The sequence below is a fragment of the Falco naumanni genome, chromosome Z (genome assembly GCF_017639655.2).
Source record: "Falco naumanni isolate bFalNau1 chromosome Z, bFalNau1.pat, whole genome shotgun sequence".
Taxonomy (NCBI): Eukaryota; Metazoa; Chordata; class Aves; order Falconiformes; family Falconidae; genus Falco; species Falco naumanni.
Window position 1 is genome coordinate 62,890,932 of NC_054080.1, and position 20,412 is coordinate 62,911,343.

The 20,412-nt window shown below is 35.7% G+C and overlaps 1 protein-coding gene across 2 annotated transcripts in view; it reads left to right on the plus strand.

Moving 5' to 3' along the window:
* The window catches only part of CENPK (centromere protein K), a 32,565-nt gene extending 12,675 nt beyond the window's left edge, over window positions 1-19,890 (plus strand). For both annotated transcript variants that reach the window (XM_040579324.1, XM_040579325.1), the window contains exons 3-10: window positions 37-93; window positions 4,019-4,091; window positions 9,551-9,597; window positions 11,019-11,101; window positions 11,219-11,314; window positions 11,585-11,714; window positions 16,014-16,064; window positions 19,379-19,890. In XM_040579324.1, coding sequence (XP_040435258.1) covers window positions 37-93; window positions 4,019-4,091; window positions 9,551-9,597; window positions 11,019-11,101; window positions 11,219-11,314; window positions 11,585-11,714; window positions 16,014-16,064; window positions 19,379-19,537 — 696 coding nt within the window. In that variant the 3' untranslated portion in view covers window positions 19,538-19,890. The remainder of the gene's footprint in view (window positions 1-36; window positions 94-4,018; window positions 4,092-9,550; window positions 9,598-11,018; window positions 11,102-11,218; window positions 11,315-11,584; window positions 11,715-16,013; window positions 16,065-19,378) is intronic.
* Window positions 19,891-20,412: the final 522 nt, after the last annotated feature.

Consider the following 20,412-nt stretch of genomic DNA (forward strand, 5'->3'; position numbering starts at 1 on the left):
GAGGTAAACATTGTGTTTTGTTTGTTTTCTACCAAGTGTCAGAAGAAGCTAATGCTTCGAAGAAAAGAAACACTGAAAAAAACAGATACCAGGGTAAGACCGTATTTTATTCTTTTATTCTCCACAAAACAGTTTTCTGTCAAGATATGGTGTGTTACTAAAAGAAGGGAAACTATGTTGTCTCCACTTACTTTCTAAAGCTGACAGCTTTACTCTTTACTAACTTTGAAGAGGTATTCTGAAGTGCATGTCTAGTAAATACTGAAAAGTTACATTTGTGTATAGCATAAAGCTTACATGCAGTCCTGCCACACAGCTGGTGAATGACTAACAAAGGCAGTAAAACGGAGGGGTATGTAACTTTGATACGCATTTGAACTATTTCCTAATTTGTGCATGTGTAATTTGTGAAACTCTGTGTTGGATCCCTTTAGTTTTACTTTGGAACTTTGTATTCGTAAGTTAGAGTTGCTCCCCCTTGGTGGATATCATTAGGAAACGGATGTGCTTGAATTATAAATGAACTGAGTGAATGCCAAGTTCATGAACATAAGCTTGTGTATCCCTCAGCTTTTGAGGAACGTCTGAAAAGGCAATGCTGGCTTACTGTTTAGTTGTTTGTAAATTCTAAATAGGAACCTTTACAATTAAAGTTCTAAATGAAGACCCCAAATTTGGAAAGTAGTTGAACATTGGGCTGGTTAGGTGAACTATGTAGGTGTTATAAATCTCCATCTTTTGTGACTTCAGTAAGAGTAGCCAGATGGTTAATTCAATACACTTAACTGAATAATTAACAAAAAGAGCATTTTTCTTCAGAGATCTTGAATACATTCTGATGTTTAATTACTGTATATCATTTAATCAGAATAAATAAAAGAAGGTGCATATTTGAATGCATAAAATACAATCTTTCTCTCCTTTTAGGACTGAATAAAATCCTCTATGTAGAAATAAATTTTATATAATTTTCATTGGACGTAAACTGAAGGTTTTGTTTGTTTGCAGCTTTACTGAAGCACATCATAACATTTTAATTTAATGCTTAAACTTCCGAGATGAGCTTTTCTTGATAACTGTCATAGCAAGACATGGAGTTGAATGGACTTGCAAAAATGTAGATTAAATTAAGATTGTACTTCATGACAGAAAATAGGGAGGAGAGAAAAAGGTTATGTTGTATCCCTCTGTCAGCAATTTTTATGGGATCTTACTGCAGCCCAAATATAAGCACTTTCCGACCCAGGAAGCTACAGACCTGTTAGTCTAACCTCAGTACCAGGAAAAATTATGGAGAAGATCATACTAGGTGCTATTAAAAGGCATTTAAAGATCAATGCAATCAGCATGCACAGTCAGCATAAGTTCACAGTGGGAAAGTCCTGTTTAACTAGTTTGACATCCTTCTATGGTAAAGTTACCCACCTAGTGGATGAAGGGAAGGCAGTGGATATAGTTTCTCTGTATTTTGGGAAGGCTGTTGAGTGTGCCCTTCACAGCATCCTTCTGGACAAGTTGTCTAACTGAGATGAGTAGGTATACGGTGTGCTGGGCAAAGAACTGGCTGAATGGCAGGGCTCAAAGGATTGTATGAATGTGGCTACATCTTACTGGTGAGTTCCTCAGGGCTCAATTCTAGGGCCAGTTTGGTATTTTTATCAACAGTCTGGCTGCAAGAGTTGAATGCGCCATTGCCAAGTTTGATGGTACCACACTGGGAGGTGGTGTTGACTTGAGGGGCAAGAGGCCTTGCAGAGGGATGCAGGCAGACTGGAGCACTGGGCAATCATCAGTGGCATGGCTTTTAACGAGAGCAGATGCCAGACTCCGCAGCCAGGATGGAGGAACACCCGGCACAAGTACGAGCGAGCGGCACAAGTACGAACGAGCGGGAGCGAGTGGCTGGAGAGCAGCCCCGCAGGGCGGGCCCTGGGGTGCCGGCTGACAGCAGCTGACAGCAGCTCAGCGGGAGGCAGCACGGGGCCCTGGCAGCCAGGGGGGCAAACCCCATCCTGGGGGCACCAAACACAGCGTCACCGGCCGGTCAGGAGAGGTGACTGTGCTGTTGTATTCAGCGCTGCTGTGGCCTCCCCTTGAGCACTGTGCGCAGTTCTGGGCCCCCTGGTTCAAGCAGCACGTGAAGGTCTTTGAATGCGTCCAGGGGAGAGCGGCAAGGCTGCTGGAAGGCACATCGTGTGAGGAGCAGCTGGGAGCTCAGCATTTGTCTGGGTTGCAGAAAGGGAGGCCAAGGGATGACCTCATGGCTTCTCCAGCTTCCTGAGGGGGAGAAGTGGGGAGGGAGGTGCTGAGCTCTTCCTTCTGGTATCCAGTGATAGGATGTGCTGGAGTAGTTCAAACCTGCACTGGGGAGGTTTGAACTGGACTTGAGGAAGCAGTGCTTTACTGAGAGGGTGATTAAACACTCGAACAGGCTTCCTAGAGAGGTTGTCAATGCCCCAAGCCTGTAAGTATTCATGAGGTGTTTGAATAACACCCTCAATAATATGCTTTAACTTTTGGTCAGCCCTGAAGTGGTCAGGAAGTTGGACTTGATGATAGTTGTAGGTCCCTTCCAGCTGGAACTCTTCTATTTTCATTGTAATCGGCAAAGAAGCAATGGTTTTCTTCCTTGCTGTTGACCTTGTCACTAACATTCATTCCTTAATCATCTCGATACTGTAATCTCACATGTGCTCTTTGTGGTTTTATCCTTCAAGTTTGATGACTGATTCTGGTCATCAAAGTAATGGATTGCTTACTGAGCAGCATATTTTTCTAGGAATGCATATAGGGCATAAGAGAGACATCTGATGTACATATTTGTTTTATGTGTCTGAAAAGATGGTCCTCAGTTTGGTGTTGCTGAATAGTAGTATTAACTTTTTGTCCAGTTACTGGAATATCCAGAATGTTTCATCCACCCTTTTTTATCAAGTTTAAAGGAACAAAGAATAAGCTGATGGTACTATCAAGAGTAGTGCTCCATTATGAAAGAGGTGATGCTACCTGATCTAGAAAATAAGAAATGTTTGGTTTACGATTGTTTCTTTTAGTTTGGGTTTGTTTTCCTTTATTTTAAAAGGTTGTCTCTTGAAGATGCACTTTACAAAGTTGAGTAGTGAAAAGCTAAGTTTAAGTTGTCAATTTTTCAAATTTTTATTATAAGAACTTGGCTGATGATTTTAGCATATTTTTCTCTTTTAGCTGATGAAAAAACAAATGCAATCTGCAGTGCTTTTTATGGAGTGGTTGAACGTATCAGCATAACCTTTTACATTTTAAATGTATGCTTAATTTCTTATCAGATTACTTGTAATGTGATATCTATATGTAATTTACAATCTATTTGAAGAAAAACTATAGGTGTAGTACTCAGTTTCAGGAAGCAGAGTAGTAGTAATGAATATATTATTTCTCCAGAACATAGTAAGATATTAAAATAAGTACAATTTTTAGAATTTATGGTTGTTTAGTTTTGGATTTTTAATAAAGTTTTCTGAACTGGTGCCTTTTCTTATTGCTCTTATATTTTCAGTGATTACAGTGAGATAGAGCACTAGTTCTTAAGCATTTAGTTAAGTCCACAGATGTGGTTTTGCTGACAGTAGTAAAATCTTTTTTTTTTTTTGGAAGCCAGTCCTTTGTTTGGTCATCACATGTCAAGCACAGTCCATTTAACCTTAAAAGTGTATCAACAATGCACCTAAGGAGGAGTTGGGGTGTGAAATATTTTCATTGCTGCTAGTGACTCATCTTCAGTTATGGTCATTGATATTACAGAGGAATTTGGAGGGGAAAAATGCCAACTCTGACTCCTCCTGATTTCCCATGTTTCAAAAAAAGAATAAAAATGTTTCTTGATCTCTGCAGGGGGCTTTTAAAGAAGGAATAAATGGTCTATTACAATAAATGCTCTTTTATTTTCTGCTGTATAAACTTAATAATTAAATTTCTATCTCGTTTTACTCCAATGCAACTCAACATACTCTTAAGAGATGCTTCCATTCTTGTTCTGCAGCTTCCCTTGTTAAAGATGCTATCGACAAGTTTAACAGTGGAATGTAAACAGTGGCAAAAAAGAAGCCCTGAACGTAAGTAATTGCTTCCGTGTAAGGTATACTCATATAAACTTTCATCTAGGCATATTAAACTGTGTATATATGGAATCTCTGCTGATTGTATTTTCATACTGTAATTACTAAAAAGTTAAATACTTCCCACATTAGAATGTACATTTAATTTCTGTATTCTCTTTCCACTTCATTTCTAAGTGAGCTTAAGAATTCAAAGTGAATTCTACTATGATGTAATCTTATGGTTCTGGACAAATAAATGCATGATTCCTATCACATTCGTCAGTCAATTATATGGAAAAACTACTGTTAGCAGATCTCCTAACAAAAGTTCCTTATGACGTTACCCTCCTTCTTCTTTCTGTGATTGTTCTATCTTTCATTTGTATTTCCTTTTTAGGACAGAATGACTTTGGCAAATAATTTTATCTTCAGTTTGTCTTTCAAGAAACTGGTATTTTTTTCCTATAGAATCACACAGTCATTTAGTTTGGAAAAGACTTCTAAGATCATAGAGTCTAACTGTAAACCTAGCACTGCCAAATCCACCACTAAATCATGTCCCTGAGTGCCATATCTACGTGTCTTTTAAATGCCTCCAGGGATGGTGACTCCACCACTTCCCTGGGCAGCCTGTTCTAATGTTTCAGTGGAGAAATTTTTCCTACTATCCAGTCTAAACCTTCCCTGGTGCAACTTTTCCTCTTGTCCTTTGTGACCTTCTAGAGAGGATGTCCACTGCAGTAAAAATGAGACCCCCATCTCTGGCATCACATAGGTAAGAGCCTGAGTCGGCAGGCAGGAGCATCCCCACTCTCCCCAGGATGCCCAAGGAACATTCACACATCTGTCCAGCTTCTGGACTGTCATGGAAGGCCTCCAAAGATTTACATTAGGCTTTGTGGAAATTACTATTTAAGAGACTTTTAGTCACATAACAATTGCACACCAACATTCATCAAGCATCTGGCTTCCACTGACATCTGCAGGAGCTGCAGCATTAAATGTCCTTTGTTAGCACAGGTGACCTCTGCTTACAGCTTTTGAGGATTTGATGATTTTCCTACACAATGTGCTTGCTACGTATTTTTTGATAATTCTGGGGTAAAACCACTTCTTTTTTCAAGGTGAGGTTGAGTAGTATATAAAGCCTCTCCAAAGGAGGCTTTCAGGATTGTTCAGGATGTTTTCCAGTTCGGTTATTTTAGTTTTCCATCTCAGTGAGGACTAAAATCTCTTGCATTTCTGGAGGAAACAATTGACAAATCAGGGTGCCATCTGTGGGCTGAAGCAGTGCTTGCTCCATAAAACTTTAATCAATCTTGGACAAACTACATGACATATAGATGGAGCAACATAAATACTGTTTCCAAATACTAATATTAACATACTAAGAAGACTTAGAACCTGGGGTTTACCATTCTTTTTCCACTGGGAGAACAGTCTATCTGTACCTAACTCCTAATATTCACAAGCGGAGGGATTCATGCAGTACTTTTTTCCTGATTTCTGATTTTTCAGCAAACTTAGTATCTGCTAGACTAAGACCTGTACCACACAGAGTAAAGACCAAAGAGGGGCACTAACAAGAGGAAGAAACTAGGAAGCATCATCTAGTTTTGTCTTTCTACTAGTGGTACTGTTTATGCAGTGCTAAACTAATTCCTATTAATTCATTATGAAAACAAGCAAGTATTTGCAAGTATTGCTAATAAACTCAACAGTAATTTACCCAGATATATTTTCAATCATACCTCCTTTAGTGTTGGGGTTTTTTTTATTAATACTTTACAAAAGTGTGTTGTATTATGATAATACTAGCTGAAACTTTGAAGTAAACCTTTAGTGGTAAGTCCATTACACTGTAATAAAATACTAGTCTTGGATTTAACAGGGATCAGAGCTTTTGGGTTAAGGAAAGGTGGTAAAAGACGCATCAGTTTATTTTAACATAGGAACACAGATCACTTATTGATCCCGAGAAGCACAAGCCACTGAAACAAGTGGTAGCTTTTGTATTTGTTAGGTGTTATCAGTCAGAAGGTATAAATTCCTCAGTTCTTCAAAATTCTTTTTATACGTAAGTATTAGTGCTGACTAGTGACTGATTTCATTCTGTTGCAAGGCTGATGTGGCCAGACACTGAAAATAAAACCATTCGGAATCTATGTGAGAGTAATCTGTTTTTTCAGATGTCCCGTTTGGAGACTTCTGAAACAGTTCACACTACACTATCATTAGTATTCAAGTAGTACTCACTGTTATGTCTCCTGTCAAGGACCCATTAGCACCTTTCAACCCAGTAAAACTTACTAATTAATCTTAAAATGACTAATTTGACTAATTTGAGTATTTTTATGTCAGGAGAGGCTTGGGGTTTTTATTGTTTACAAAATGATAGGAATGTGTTTTAGACACCAATGGTGATTTCCAGTATTTTGGCATTTGGCCAAATCAGAAAGCATTTTGAGATGAGCATTAAAGTCACTTCCAGCTTCTTTCAAAGTTCATGTACTTGCTGCATATGGTGACCAATTAATAGGAGCCAGCAAAAAAATGTCTTCTTATAAATAGAATTCTGTTGCCCTATTGGAATAAAATCATAGTTCATATGCTTTGTAAACCTATCTCTAAGAATGGTCAACCTCAAATGCTTCTTACAGGTATGTAAACAAAAAATGTGACATTGAACGAATTTGGGAAATACTGATTTTTGGATGCTTTTCATGAATAGGCTGCTGTCTTAAAGCAGATTATTTGAAATCACCTACAATTTTTATCTGGGTAAAATACCTGGAGATGTTAAGTTTCCTTACTAAAATATCTAATTATTTTAAACTTTAAGCTATTTGCTTAAAAATATTCTTGGGTCTTGACCTATTTTTACTGGCTTGCTGACTTGCTTTGCTCAACCATTCTTGTTCCCAGGTGATAAGATTTATTATTAGAAATCTTAATTTTGTACTAGAGAAATGATCTGTGCATATTAAAATGCAAATAATATTTTGCAGCCAAAGGTTTGCCTTTTTGGCTACCTTTCTGAGGGAAGAAAAAAAGTTGCTGCTGAGAATTTGAACAGAGTTGCAGTGGCTGTGTGAAAATGAGGTGTATCTAAATAGGAATAACAGAAATACTAGTTTCATACAATTTATTAATAAGAGTATGAATGTTAGTCTGTCTCGTTACTTTGGTTTCTGCTTTTAGTAATGGCCAGTTCATTTCTTGTAAATGAGAGCCTGTCAGCATTTCAATTTTAAAACTTATTTTCAGAGGTTATAACTTGGCAGTTCTACATTTCTTTGGGCACAATGTTGGCAAATAGACTTGAATCCACAATGCAAATTTTATTTTTGAAAAGGTTTTATTTTAGTTTCTTGTTCTCTCAGTTTCCAGTATTATTTATGTAGCTCTAGAGCTGCTAAATCAGCTGAATTAAAACTTTCTAACAGTCATTTGGCTCATAAAAATAGAATTTAACTTTCACCTTTGCAAAATAAGGAAGTGGAAGCAACCATATTTTATACCATATGAAATAGTTGTGGTCCCTGCATAATTCCTATTTTTCTTTGCAAAATATCGCTCTTCTGCCAAACTCCTCTTATTTTAATAGAAATTCCTGTATAACCATGTGCATAGTAGTTGCTTTTACTTTCCTAGCATTTGGTAGCATTTTTCTTACTTGTATTCTGTATCACTAGGCAATTCTGTGTGACATTTGATTTTTGCAAGTGTAATGATGCATAACTGAAAAAGTTTTATCATGATTCATAACTGAAAAAGCTTTAACTGACAGCAGATTGAGCAATCTGTGTTCTTGACAGTAGCAGCTGCCATAAACAAATGTGTTGTCCTAGTGTCTTAGATCTGCGCTGTTCCTTCACTAAATTAGGGTTAGTGATTTCTTTCTGAGGAAGATGTGGCCTATTCTGACACTCACACAATATGAATATTGACTAGGAAGCACATCATCATGATTATATATCTAAAAGTTAAGACGTGCTAGAAAGCAATAGTAGAAATAGGTAATTCCAGATAGTGAGGACTCACAATAATCACGGTGGGCGTGGCAGAGGAAAGAGTTGTATGGTTTTCTTCATATACACCAGTGAATGCAAATAAAAGCACACTAATTAATATTATCATGTGTATAGGATATTCATGTCATTAAAGAAATCTTGCTCTTATAATAGCACAGACCATTGCGGTAGTACATCTTGCCCTCTCCTCTGGGCTACTCTGCTTTAAGCAACTTAACCTGAACACTTGTTCATGACACTACCTCCCATAGCTCTTAACCGTAAGCTTAATTTGGGAGCCCTCTATTCAAATTTTGTTTCAAGATTAGAGACAGCAATTCTCTAAGTAAAAGGGATTTTTTTGTGACATGTAATTTAATGCATTTTTATATCAGTGGTTTTGCTGATTTTCATCTTGAAACAAATGCTGCTTTTAAAACTACTAATTTAATGCTTCTCAAAATTTGTGGAGATTAAAACAACAAAGTTACTTTATGAAATCAACTGTATTGTATTTAGGAGATATTTGATGCTGTTCTGAGACAGTTAAGGGGCTTCCTTTTTGTTAAAGGAAAAGCTATTATTGAAGTAATTGTTTTTAAGATCAGAGATTCAGAGCCCAAGCTTGGGCAAAAAATGTTCCAATCATACTAAGATTTATATCTGTTAGAGTAGCTTTCGTTTCTCCTGTTAATAGGTCCAAATGCTTCACTCTTCCAAAATTCATGTGTTTATGCAGATGCTGGAAGTTAACATGGAACTGAGAATTGATTGGAGTCCACTGAAGGCTGTTAAATCCAATAATTTGCTTTTTATTCAGAAGATCTATGAGCCTTAAATCACTGCATTTTGCAAGAGCATTCTGGGGAACATTACCACATCCCTGAATAGTACCGTAACTTTCCTTAAGTACTGCTGTTGTTTAGGGTTGGAGTTAGGATGTTGGCCTTTTAGGGCCTTTATTCTCCTTGCATGTAGCCATGCTTGTGAACACTAAGGATCGTTACGTGCTTTTTAAGTTCTTTAAATGTGATAGGTTTTCCAATCCTGATCAAGCATTTGGTGGGAGGCTGTTTAACAGGGAATTGGAAGACTGGAAGAATTTGATTGCCCACATTGGTAATGTTGATGGATCCCACTGAAAAAAATCAGGCTTGCTTACTTTGAAGTATGACTGTACTTCACATTTCAGCATTATGTACCTATACTTACATACCTGAGCTAGTTCAGGTATAAAAAAGAATGCAGAAACATTAACACCACACTTATTTCAGTCTAATTTGACTTGCTGAAAAGTGACAATGGATTAGCCCAGCAGGACACCACAAAATGGTAAACTGCTGCTGACAACCAAACTAGTTTTTCAGAGGATACACAAGTTTGTGTCTAGCTGACCTGCCTTTTGGTATACACAAGTCTGTATCATCCAATGTGAATAAACCAATTAATTTTATTTTTCAGTAATTTCTACTAATCCAGGTATGCTATCAGCATTAGGACAAAAAGAGGTAAGTCTTTTTGTTTGTTAAGAAGTAATATAATTATGTTGAAAAAAAAAAAGTGTATACAGTTGTTGCATTTTCCTATGACTACTCATGTGGTGGACTACTGCTAAGATACTGGCATTGTTGTTCTAATGTTTTTCTTCCCTTGTATTATAACTACTAATATTTCCTGGTTGTAATGAATGATCTTCTAAACAGAAAGTTTTATATATTGCATTTCATACTTCATATGAAATAATCTAACATTATGTGTTACAGAGAAGAGTCAGTATTCTTACATCTAGAGTTCTGTGGTTATAATTTGAAAATAATTTGTTGAGTTCTTCCTAGCTTTGGAAGAAATAGCAAATCAAGAATGTCTTAGGGTAAGACATTCTTGAATATAGTGTAAGACATTACATTGATGTCTTAGACTATGTTGATTGGACTTTGGTATGCAACATGACCTGAGAATATTCCTGTGGCTATGGCTTTTCTTCGTCCTAGCAGCTTTCCTCCCTGTATTACCACTCACAACAGGGAACTCAACTGCTGTTAAGAGTCACTATTAACAAGTTGTTTGGTTATACACTTTCATTTGACTGTATTGGTATGGCATGTTTGATCTGATATCCCATTTTGTGGCCTATTTTGTTGAAATTTTTTTGTTTTAGGTGTTGCATATATAAAGCATATTTGCTTATACAGAATATATTTTCACAATTTTTATTTCTTTGAGCTAATTCTCATTATATATATATATGATATCGAATAAAAAATTCTCATTGTTTGTATGGGAGGAGACAGAATGCATCCAGATCATAGGTTTATATTAAAAAACCAAACTCTTAGAAGTACTACGTTGTAGAACATAATGCAGTAATGAAACATCCAGTCCACTGAGAGTCCACTGTTCTCAACCTTCAGCAGCACGTAGAGCTTCTGGCTGCCGTAGCTCTATTTCTCCCTCTTTTCTCTCCCAAATATATCCATATTGCTGAGAACCATTTAATTCATGGATGCAGTTAGTCTTTGCAGCATCTTTATTTTCTGAGTGCTATACATTTTAAGTTGGTGCAGTTAGCATGGATTCATTGTTGCAAGCAGCTGCAATGATTTAAACACCACAGTCCTGGTGCTGCTGCTGTTTTTTTCCTCAGTCTTTCATTATGTGCACAGTTCATGTGTGCACTCCATAAGCTGCTTCAGGTACAATAATGTTGTCTTACAGAGTATTAGTACACTAATGAACAACTGGTGACAGTGACACTTGAAACAGCTCCAACTGGATTTAAAAATGGTGTGTCACTCTATAGCCATATTTCTTAAGAAGCTGCAGATAATTTTGGCCATTCTTACAAGATTTACAGATGTAACCTTACATAGAACAAATACTACAGACCGGGCTACCTGCAATCTGTAGGTTTATTTTTATTTTTTTATAGTTGCAGGCTGTAAAGGATAATCTTGAAATGGTGCTCACGGCAGCTGAGTCAAAGAATAAACAACTGGAAGAAGATCTGAAAAGGTAATACAATAATTTGGATTTATGAGTGCTGTAAGCTTTTTTATGACACAATGGGGTTTTTTACTGTCTGGGAAAACTATTTAATTTGTGCCATTCCCTACTTTTCATGTTGCAAAGAGAACAGCAGTGGCATGAGGAACAGAACCAGTTAGTAGATTTTCTTACTAAAATGGAAGAAGAGACAAAAGCCCAAGTTGAACTTCCTGAAGAAAGGTACTTCTACAGTGTTGAGTTTTTATTTTAAAGAATTTAAATAAAGGTTTAAATAAATCAAGAGCAAATGAGCAAACAAACTCTTAGAACACACTTCTTTTGTTAAATAACTCAATAATCTGTATTTGTAACACGGAAAATAATGCTATCTGCTTATATCCTGTGATTCAAGATGTTGAACTTATAACACTAGAAAATAAGGGGGGGGTTACTTAACTTTTTTATTATTTTATCAAAATTCATGTTCTATTGCTGTGGTTTTACTATTAGTTCGGATATTGATGAACTGCAAAATGAAATCTTGAAAGTAACGACCTTTAAGAACAAACTCTTGATTGCTCTGAGGGAATTCCTAGAAGAACATTTTCCCCTTCCAAAGGAAGGTGTAAGTGCTAAAAAGGTAAGATTTTCTTGATAACTATTACATTTTGAGTGTTTAATTTCCACTTAATTAGATGCAATATCTTTTTGAAGTCACAAGCACAGAATGTGCAGTTATATTTTTGGAACAAGTGTAGTTCTTACACCTGATCCTTAAGGTTTAATTGATACTTTTCAGGTTGGTTTTCTATTATTTAAGGCTGTTCTCAGCTCAGTATGTTCTTTTTTAGTGCATATATTCATTACCCAATGAGATATGTAGCAATGTATTGTATTTCTTACTGAACTGCAAGCTGTGCCAAATTTAGAAATGATGAGGGGTTCACTCCAAATCATTCCATTTTCTTTTTTACTGGACTAGGCAAGTGGATTCATATTTTCCTTGGCAAAGCAAATTTTAATTGTTTAACAATGTTTTTGGAACAATAATATGGACAAGTGTTTATAATTACAGTGTAGTTTGGAATGTTAACCATCAGTTTCTGATCAGGCAAACTGGGCCAAAAATTATCTTAAAACTTCAGGGAAAATCAACAGTCAGGGAGTATTTTGCATGATAAATTCAAAGTCTGCAGTAAAAATAAACCTCTTACCATTACTATTTGAAGGTTACAAAAAAAGCTACAAAAAATATGGGGTGGATTTTTATTTCAGACAGACTTAAGAATTCAGAAATAGAAAGTGATTTCTTTAATCCATTTCCCTATTATTTCAAACAATCACATAATGTGATTTCTTTAATATTATCATTTTGCTCCATTTTAAAACTGATTATTTTTGTAACTACTGTTTCTGTTGGGGTTTGTTTGAGTACCTCAGTACTCTCGTTAGAAAATGTCTCCGAACTTCCAGTCTAAATTTATTCAAGTCTGACTACAGATCCATTTATTTTTTTTATACCAGTATTGTTTATTTCTCCTGATATTTTTATAGACACCCATCTTATACCCTCTCTTTCTTTGTTTTGCCAATTGAACTAGCAAAGCTTTCTTGTTCTTCTCCTGTAAGACATTTTTTTTCAATTCCCTGGATTATCCTAATAATACTCATTTTCTATGTTTGGTTCCACTTGGATTAATCTGTTTTGGAACCTGGTAAAAATCAATATTATAAATAAAACTACTAGTTCACAGTCATTACAAAAACACTTAATGACACCAGTGTCTTTCTTCCTGTTATTTCCAACTGATGAATCCTGAGCTTTTAATTAAAGAAAGTCTTGGTTTTGCACAGAAGTACATATTTTGTATATAAAAATACCAAATAGAGCCTTTCAGGGCATCATGTCCATTTTCAAAGTCTTATTTAACCATCTTCGAACAACTTAACTCTATTATATCTTAGTTCTGCATATCGATGCTTTCCAGTTTCCTCCTGTTACTAAATATGATACATTTTGTTCCAACATTAAGAAATAAAAGCTTCAGGGATTTAATGAACAGTCACGTTTCAGTCAGCCTGATATGTCATCTCCCTATTGCTGGGAACCTATGCTGGTGGTTCTTCATCTTACAGTTGTTCTAGGACATGCCTCTTCAAACATTAATGACTTTCCCAGACACATTTTAAGTAATTGTCCATTTTTCTCATATGTATCATTATTATTTCCTTAAAAATATTTTTTCTACAATGAGATATGTCGATGTTTTTGCTCCCATTTATGTGATGTTGTAGAAAAATTAAGGCTGGAATTGGCCTCTAGATCTTCCATTCCAACACCATCACCAAGGTAGTGCCAATGTCAAAGGTGGATTGAGGTGCTCATGGTCATATCCAGCTGTGTTTTAAATACAAGAAATGGTGAATTCATGTGTATGTTCCAGAATTATGAGTAAGGTTTTATGTAAAAGTCTCCCACCCCAGAGCAAAATCAACTGCTTGAATTTTCTCAGCCTCTGTTATACTGTCAGAAATTCTTATTAGCTACTCTGCCTTCATCTCTCTTCCATGCAATTTTCCTTACTAAAATCTAAAGAAAGAAATAATCACCCAAGGTGTTTGGGATTAGTCAACCCTTCCCCTGCTCACAGAAGCTCACCTTCTATCTTTATTTATTTATTTATTTTACTTAAATGTATAAATTATTTCGATAAATTTTGAAGCAAGGTCTTGTCTTGTCTTAGTTTTTATTTTATTTATGCATTTCCTGAACCCTTAAACACAGTTTGTTTTCTGACAAGTCTTTTCCCTTTCACTCCTTGAGAATCTATAGTTGCTTCCTGTATCTTTTGACTCAGTTGCATCTCAGTGGCTCAGCTGCAGGTCCTCTGTAATCTGCATCTAAGTGATTAACTGTGAAGGCAGGAGACACGGTCATTTTCACCTATATTGTTTTCTTTATTGTCGGCAAACACAAACCGTCAGCATTAGCAGTGAAATTTGCAGCTACCTTGATTTGGAGGAACATGGTATTCACATCTATCATCAGCTTGGTTCAGTAGTCTGGCAGCACCAGACTCTTACCTCTGTACATCAGTAATTTTGCTTCATTTCATGGAAGCTTCTTGTGTTCTGTAGTTCTGCGTGAGTGTAGGGCACAGCTGCAGAGTAGTGTGAACTACCCCCAGCCTCACCCTCCTTTCACCAGGCACCTGCATCTGGGATTGGAAGTGGGAGGGAAGACTGAGTCACAGCAGCTCAGGTTAGATTCTGTTGCCACAGCCCGCACCTTTACTATAGGTAGGGATTGTGGTAAGAATTATCTTGCATTTTAAATCTCTGATTGATGCACATTTTTTCTCAAGGTAAGAAATACAAAATGTCATATGTTGAGGAATATTTTTTTATGCCAGTCTATCTCAGGGAAGGGAGAATGTGGTGTAGAGGAATGAGGCTGGGTTAATTAGCATTGATAACATACAGCTGTGGGTTGGCTTCAGGGGCAGCGGGTTGGCCAATGTAGATAAGGTGCAGCTGCGACTGGTTCTGTTAAGGGGTTGAGAGCCAGTGAAGGGAGGGCAGCTGAGGAGGAAGCAGAGAAAAGAAGAAGCAAGAGAAGGGAGAATGTATGCCCGGGATGAGGAGAAGGCAGCAGAGGAACTGTATGAAGAGAATGTTGGTATGAGATAGTAAAAAGACCTTGTTGCAGCTGGCTAGTTTGGAGAGTGCTGTGATATGTGGTACTGTTCAGGTTAAATAAATAAATGCTGAGCATCCTGCTTAAAAGTGACTTCATGAGCATTAATTAATTGGAGATATTTATTATATTGTTAACACTTAAAATATCTAAGTAATACAATTTTACAAAACAATATATACAATGTATATTATAAACCTAGTTCTGTGAGAGTGCGAACCTCTTCACACTAATATCCCTAGAATTTTGTTCTTTATGTATCAGTGTTAGTAATTAATTACTGAAGTCATAACCTAATTTCAACTTCGAAACATTAATATTGAACCCACTACCTAAGTTAGGTAGTAGTATTTTTGGTCAGAGAAATAACAAAGTATCTTCATGATTGTGCTAAGGAACCTTTAGCAACTTCTTAGCATAGATTCTGTTTGTTCAGCCTAGTATCAAGATAAAGGCAAAAAATTAGGCATTATTTAGCATTTTTGAAGGAAGAATATTAAGAACTACAACTGCAAAAAAGGAGCCAGCACTTGCCTATCACAAATTCTTCTTTATTGCTTGTATTCTTCTGTTCCAGAAGTGGAGTATATGTAAGATGCTGCACAACTGTTAATATCTTAGGACTTAAATTCATATATGCAACAGCAGTGCTGAGTGAGCAGCCACCAGTGCTGTATTATCTCCTTTGTTTTGTTGAATGTGGAGTGAATGGGGGAAAAGAATAAAATTGAAAAACAAAAGAATCAGCTTCACCGTGCAACAGCATAAGCAGTTTTGTTGGCGTTGCTGCCTAAGGAATTCTTAGGCAGTTGCTACAAATGAAAAAAAGTCATTTTCTAATGATACTTTATCAAGGACTTTTTTTCTTCCGAAATTTTTAATGATTCTTAAGCTATGACTAACATTGTACTCATAGAATGCTTTGCACTGTACTGCATTATAAATATGATGTACTTGGTTTTATTTAAATGTAAACCCAGGTAGATATGCTATGATCACTTGAGAACTTTTTTTAATAAATAATTCAAAAAATGTTACATTTGGAGTGTATGATATTGAACTGGTAGATTTAAATGTTATCTTGTGTTTCTGTCAAGACTGAATTAAAGTCAAAGTCTTCATGTGTTGTATACTATGCAATAAAGTAACTGTGTTGTTATTTTTCTTTGTCAGTTAACATTTTTTGTAACTATTTAGTTTTAGGTTTTGTTAATTTGGCTGGGGGGGTGGTTGTCTTTGCAGAAATCTGAGAAGCCAGCTGCAGAACTGATAACGCTGCATAAAATTTTGGAGGTAAGATGGTTTTGTTACATAGAGATTCAGAGGATTTTCCAATAGTCAGATCTGATCATAATACATTAAGATAACAGTATATGCTGTACGGCTAAGATAGTTGAAAAGTAGAATGTTTATTACTTTTGTCATATGTCTGTTTTAATTCCTTTCAAATTAAACCCCCGACTTTTTACAAGAGAGGTGGTAGTAATTTAGATAACTAATCTTCAGCTTAAACTGAAGAATGATTATCCCATATTTCTTCATTTTGTAATGATTATTTTAAAGAAGTTTTATGAGTCTTAATGGCTCATATTAGGGGAGACAAATGCTATGCTTAACAAAAAATCAGTTGTTCCATTTCATGCTATATTTTGTACTGTTTCATTGAAAGTATTTCTGAAATACAGCACAATAGCAGTCAGAAGGGCCAATCTGTCTGTATACTTGTATATTAACAGGATTATCATTGTGTATGAGGAAATCAATGAATCAGTTTCATGCATTTCTAATTGATTTTATAAGTATGCCAGCATTACTTCATATATATTTTTATCACAGTGCAATTTATGAATTTGAATTGCAAAACATAATTTTGAAGGAGCATTAAAAATCTTTTCACTAGCATTGTTCCTTCTTGTGTTAAATGTAGCATTTGAAGTGAAATTTCCTATTCCTCCTCCATCCTTACTCTTCACGTTGTAAGCATCTATATATAAGACCTCCCTGGGATAAAAAGTTTGTTCCAGAGGGAAAACTTGATGAACAACTTTCTGGCATTAAGGTAGTATGATCTAGTCACTATGACATAGTTGTAGTTTTTAAAGCTCAGACATTGGGCTTAATCTTCAAAATAATTTCATATGCTTCAAACATCTCAGAATGCCTATTAATGCCAAATTAGGCAGAGCTTGAAAGCAGATTTTAAAATAGCCACGTTCCCTATGCGATTAGAATTTTAAAGCTCTTCTAATGCTTTACAATTTCCTTCGTATGTTCCTGATACTGTTAATCTCCTCATAATGTGAACATGTAAAAGTAGGGTCTGATTTCCAAAGTCTTCCAAAAATCCAGACTTTATTTTAGTTTTAAGTAACATTGACAGTTTATGCCAAGATAGTTATCTTTGTTGTATGGGAGTTTTTTTCCTTGAGCTTGGTTCTAGCTTCAAGTCCCTGTTAAGTTTCAACAGTATTTTCTTAAATACAGATAACAGTTTCTTGAAGAGACAAATGCAATGTCATCTTTGTATTATAATTCCAGATTTAGAATTTGATGTTGCAACAGTGATTTATTCACAGAATTACAATCAGTAAATATGTTCCTAACCATGTTTCCTCGATCTCCATGTGCATGTTTGTTAAGTAATGGAAGTGTACGTTTTTAATAAATCCACTTTGACAAGCTAGGTGTGTGCATTTATATTATTTAGGTATATCAGTACATCATTAAACTAGTGTAAGTAGTAAGCAAGCAGTAAACTCTTTTCTCATGCAAACCTCAGAATTTTTATAATGCTCTTATATTTATGTATATATATAATTTTTATTCCTGTAAAGAGCTGTGATTTTTTACAGATGTAGTAATTCTTTTCTTTGCAAACAGATAATTATTCCTTTCTGATTGAGAATTTAATGAACTATTTTAAGATTTGAAAGACTGCTTACAATACAAAAGTATGTAGTTACAGCCATAAAGGTTATTTTGGAATATCTAATGTCAGAAAAAGCTAAGTAACAATTCATCTAAAATGATGTGTTTGGAGGAAATACTTAGAATTGGGGCAGGTAAGTAGAAAAGACATAAACTGGAAAAATTATTTGGAATGTTCTGAAAAAAAGAGCAGTATTTTATTTTTTTAATAGCAGTGGGTGAAAGAAGAGTAAAGTCTGGTGGTGAAGGATTTTGAGGTTTTCTTCAGCGATAGAGGCAGATAGAATATTTTGTACCTACTGAAAGTGGGGAAGCTATAACGTTTAGAAGTTCTGTGTAGAAAGGTGAAATATCTGTGATAAACGGAGAGAATACCATGGGGTGAGTAAGATTATTTCATGTGTAATGTGTGTAATATTCCCCATGAGCAGTATTATGAGGGCATAAACATGGTCTCCAAGATCAGAAAAAGAAGGTCAGAAGTGATCTTTGTTTTTACCTCCATTAATTAATTCTATACATAGATAAGGAACAAAGGAGTAAGAAACTATCAAGAGGAGATTAATTGTTTAAGGTGCTTGTCATGCCCAAACAAGAAGTGATATTAAGAATTTGAATACTCCATTTATGAGATGAGCAAAAAAAGATTGGATGTGCAAACGTAGTGAAGTTAAAGTAGGACTATGGTGATTAGTTTTTCACAGGTGCAGACTTATTTCTAACACTACCTACAGAAGGACACAAGCCTTATGAGGAGCAGCTGAGGGAACTGGGGTTGTTTAGCTGGGAGAAAAGGAGTCTCAGGGGAGACCTTATTGCTTTTTACAAGTGCCTGAAAGGAGGATGTAGGCAGGTGGGGATAAGTCTCCGCTCTTGGGTAACAACCAACAGGACAAGAGGAATCAACCTCAGGTTGTACCAGGTGAAGTTTAGGTTGGATATTAGAAAAAACTTTTTTGTTGAAGCATTGGAACAGGCTGCCCAGGGACATGGTGGAATCACCACCCCTGAAGACACTCAAAAAACATGTAGATGCAGTGCTTAGGGACATGGTTTAGTGATGGACTTGGCAGTCCTGGGTTAGCGGTTGGACTTGATGATCTCAAAGGTCTTTTCCAACCTAAATGATTCTGTGATTCTATGAAATACAGGAAAAAGAATTCCTAATGTAATACCTTTTTTTTGGGGGGGTAGCTTATTAGTGAGGTGAAATTTAGAAAAAAATGTAAGATGGACATTCTTCTTTGCTAAAATCTGAAAGTGAGGGAGAAATACTATTTGTTTTTGAGCTAGAGATTTCAAAAAATCTAGCTTTCCCTCTTAGTTAATGCTTTTAATCTTAAATTAACAGATGCTGATTTAAAGATTAAATATATAAGGAACCTTCATGTTCAGATTTTTTACGCATTTACTGTCAAAAATCCACTAAGATTTTTTTGACAGATTGTGACAAAATTAGTCTGGGTAAAAGGAGAATTCTCATTCTCTTAAGTTTTACATCAAAAAAGATGTTAAGTTAATTGGAAGTTCTTAATTTCACTTCTGCCTTGAACAGGTCTTGTATTTCATATATTGCCTACATAAGTGTCTCATTACAACAATTTGTAGAAATTTGGTTAAAGGAGATAAAAATCTAGTTGTGTGTTCATTTCCTAAATCTTACCTTTTTGGTTTTCCAGATTCTCATAGAACAATTAATGCACAGGCCACATGAACCCTATGTAACAATCAATGACTCATTCTGGCCACCTTACATTGAGCTGCTGCTGCGATATGGAATTGCCCTGAGACATCCAGAAGATCCAAACAGAATGCGCCTAGAAGCCTTTCACATATAGCATGACATACCTGTTTACTTTAACACAAAACAAAGCACCAGTACATTTACTTGGGGGCTAAGTCATACTTGGGTTCTATGATGAGCTTTTTTTATCAGCAACCTTTTCTTATTGGATTTTATTGTTCTTTATTGTTTACTGTATATTTGGTCAGATAGAGAAATACTAAAAAAAAAGATAAAAATTTCTACCTTAACTGCTAGAAACATTACATGTGATTAACATTAATTACATTACATTAGGGAACAGTTAGCTTTTCGATTCATGGCAAGTGATGCATTGTAAAGGGGTTTTTTAGCTGCTTTAAGAAGATGCAAATTCAGGTAATAGGCAAATAAAAGATTAAAATTAAATCAACTGGTCTTGCTTTTTAATTTTTTTACTTTTACAATCTTACTTAATGTATCACTTTCATTTTAACTTCTTAGATGGTTTTAACTCTAACTTTTTTAATTTTCTTGAGTATTTTGTTGTACTCTGCAGAGGTGAAGTTTGAAATAACTCACTTAGTAGCTCCTCCTGTATGTGGCCTTGCAAACATTTGGAATTAACAGTGAAGTATCATTTCAGGATTGTGGGGGTGGTGGTGGTGGTTTTTTCAAAAAAAATTTTTTGGCTTTAAGATAAACTGTTAGGAAAGCTGTGTAACAGACTGCAAATGTTGAGTGTGCAACTGTACAACTGGGTACTTCCTAAAGAACCTGTACTGTGTTATGCTGTGTTGGCTAACAGTATCTGTTCAGACTTCTTCAAATCTAGTTTATCAAGGTTTTTAACAAATCCCTGTTCTGTTGATTTCTACAGTTTTGAAGTTATGTCAATTGACACCTTCTAGATAAATGCTGCCATTCTGTGTCATTCTAATTGCTTTTTTA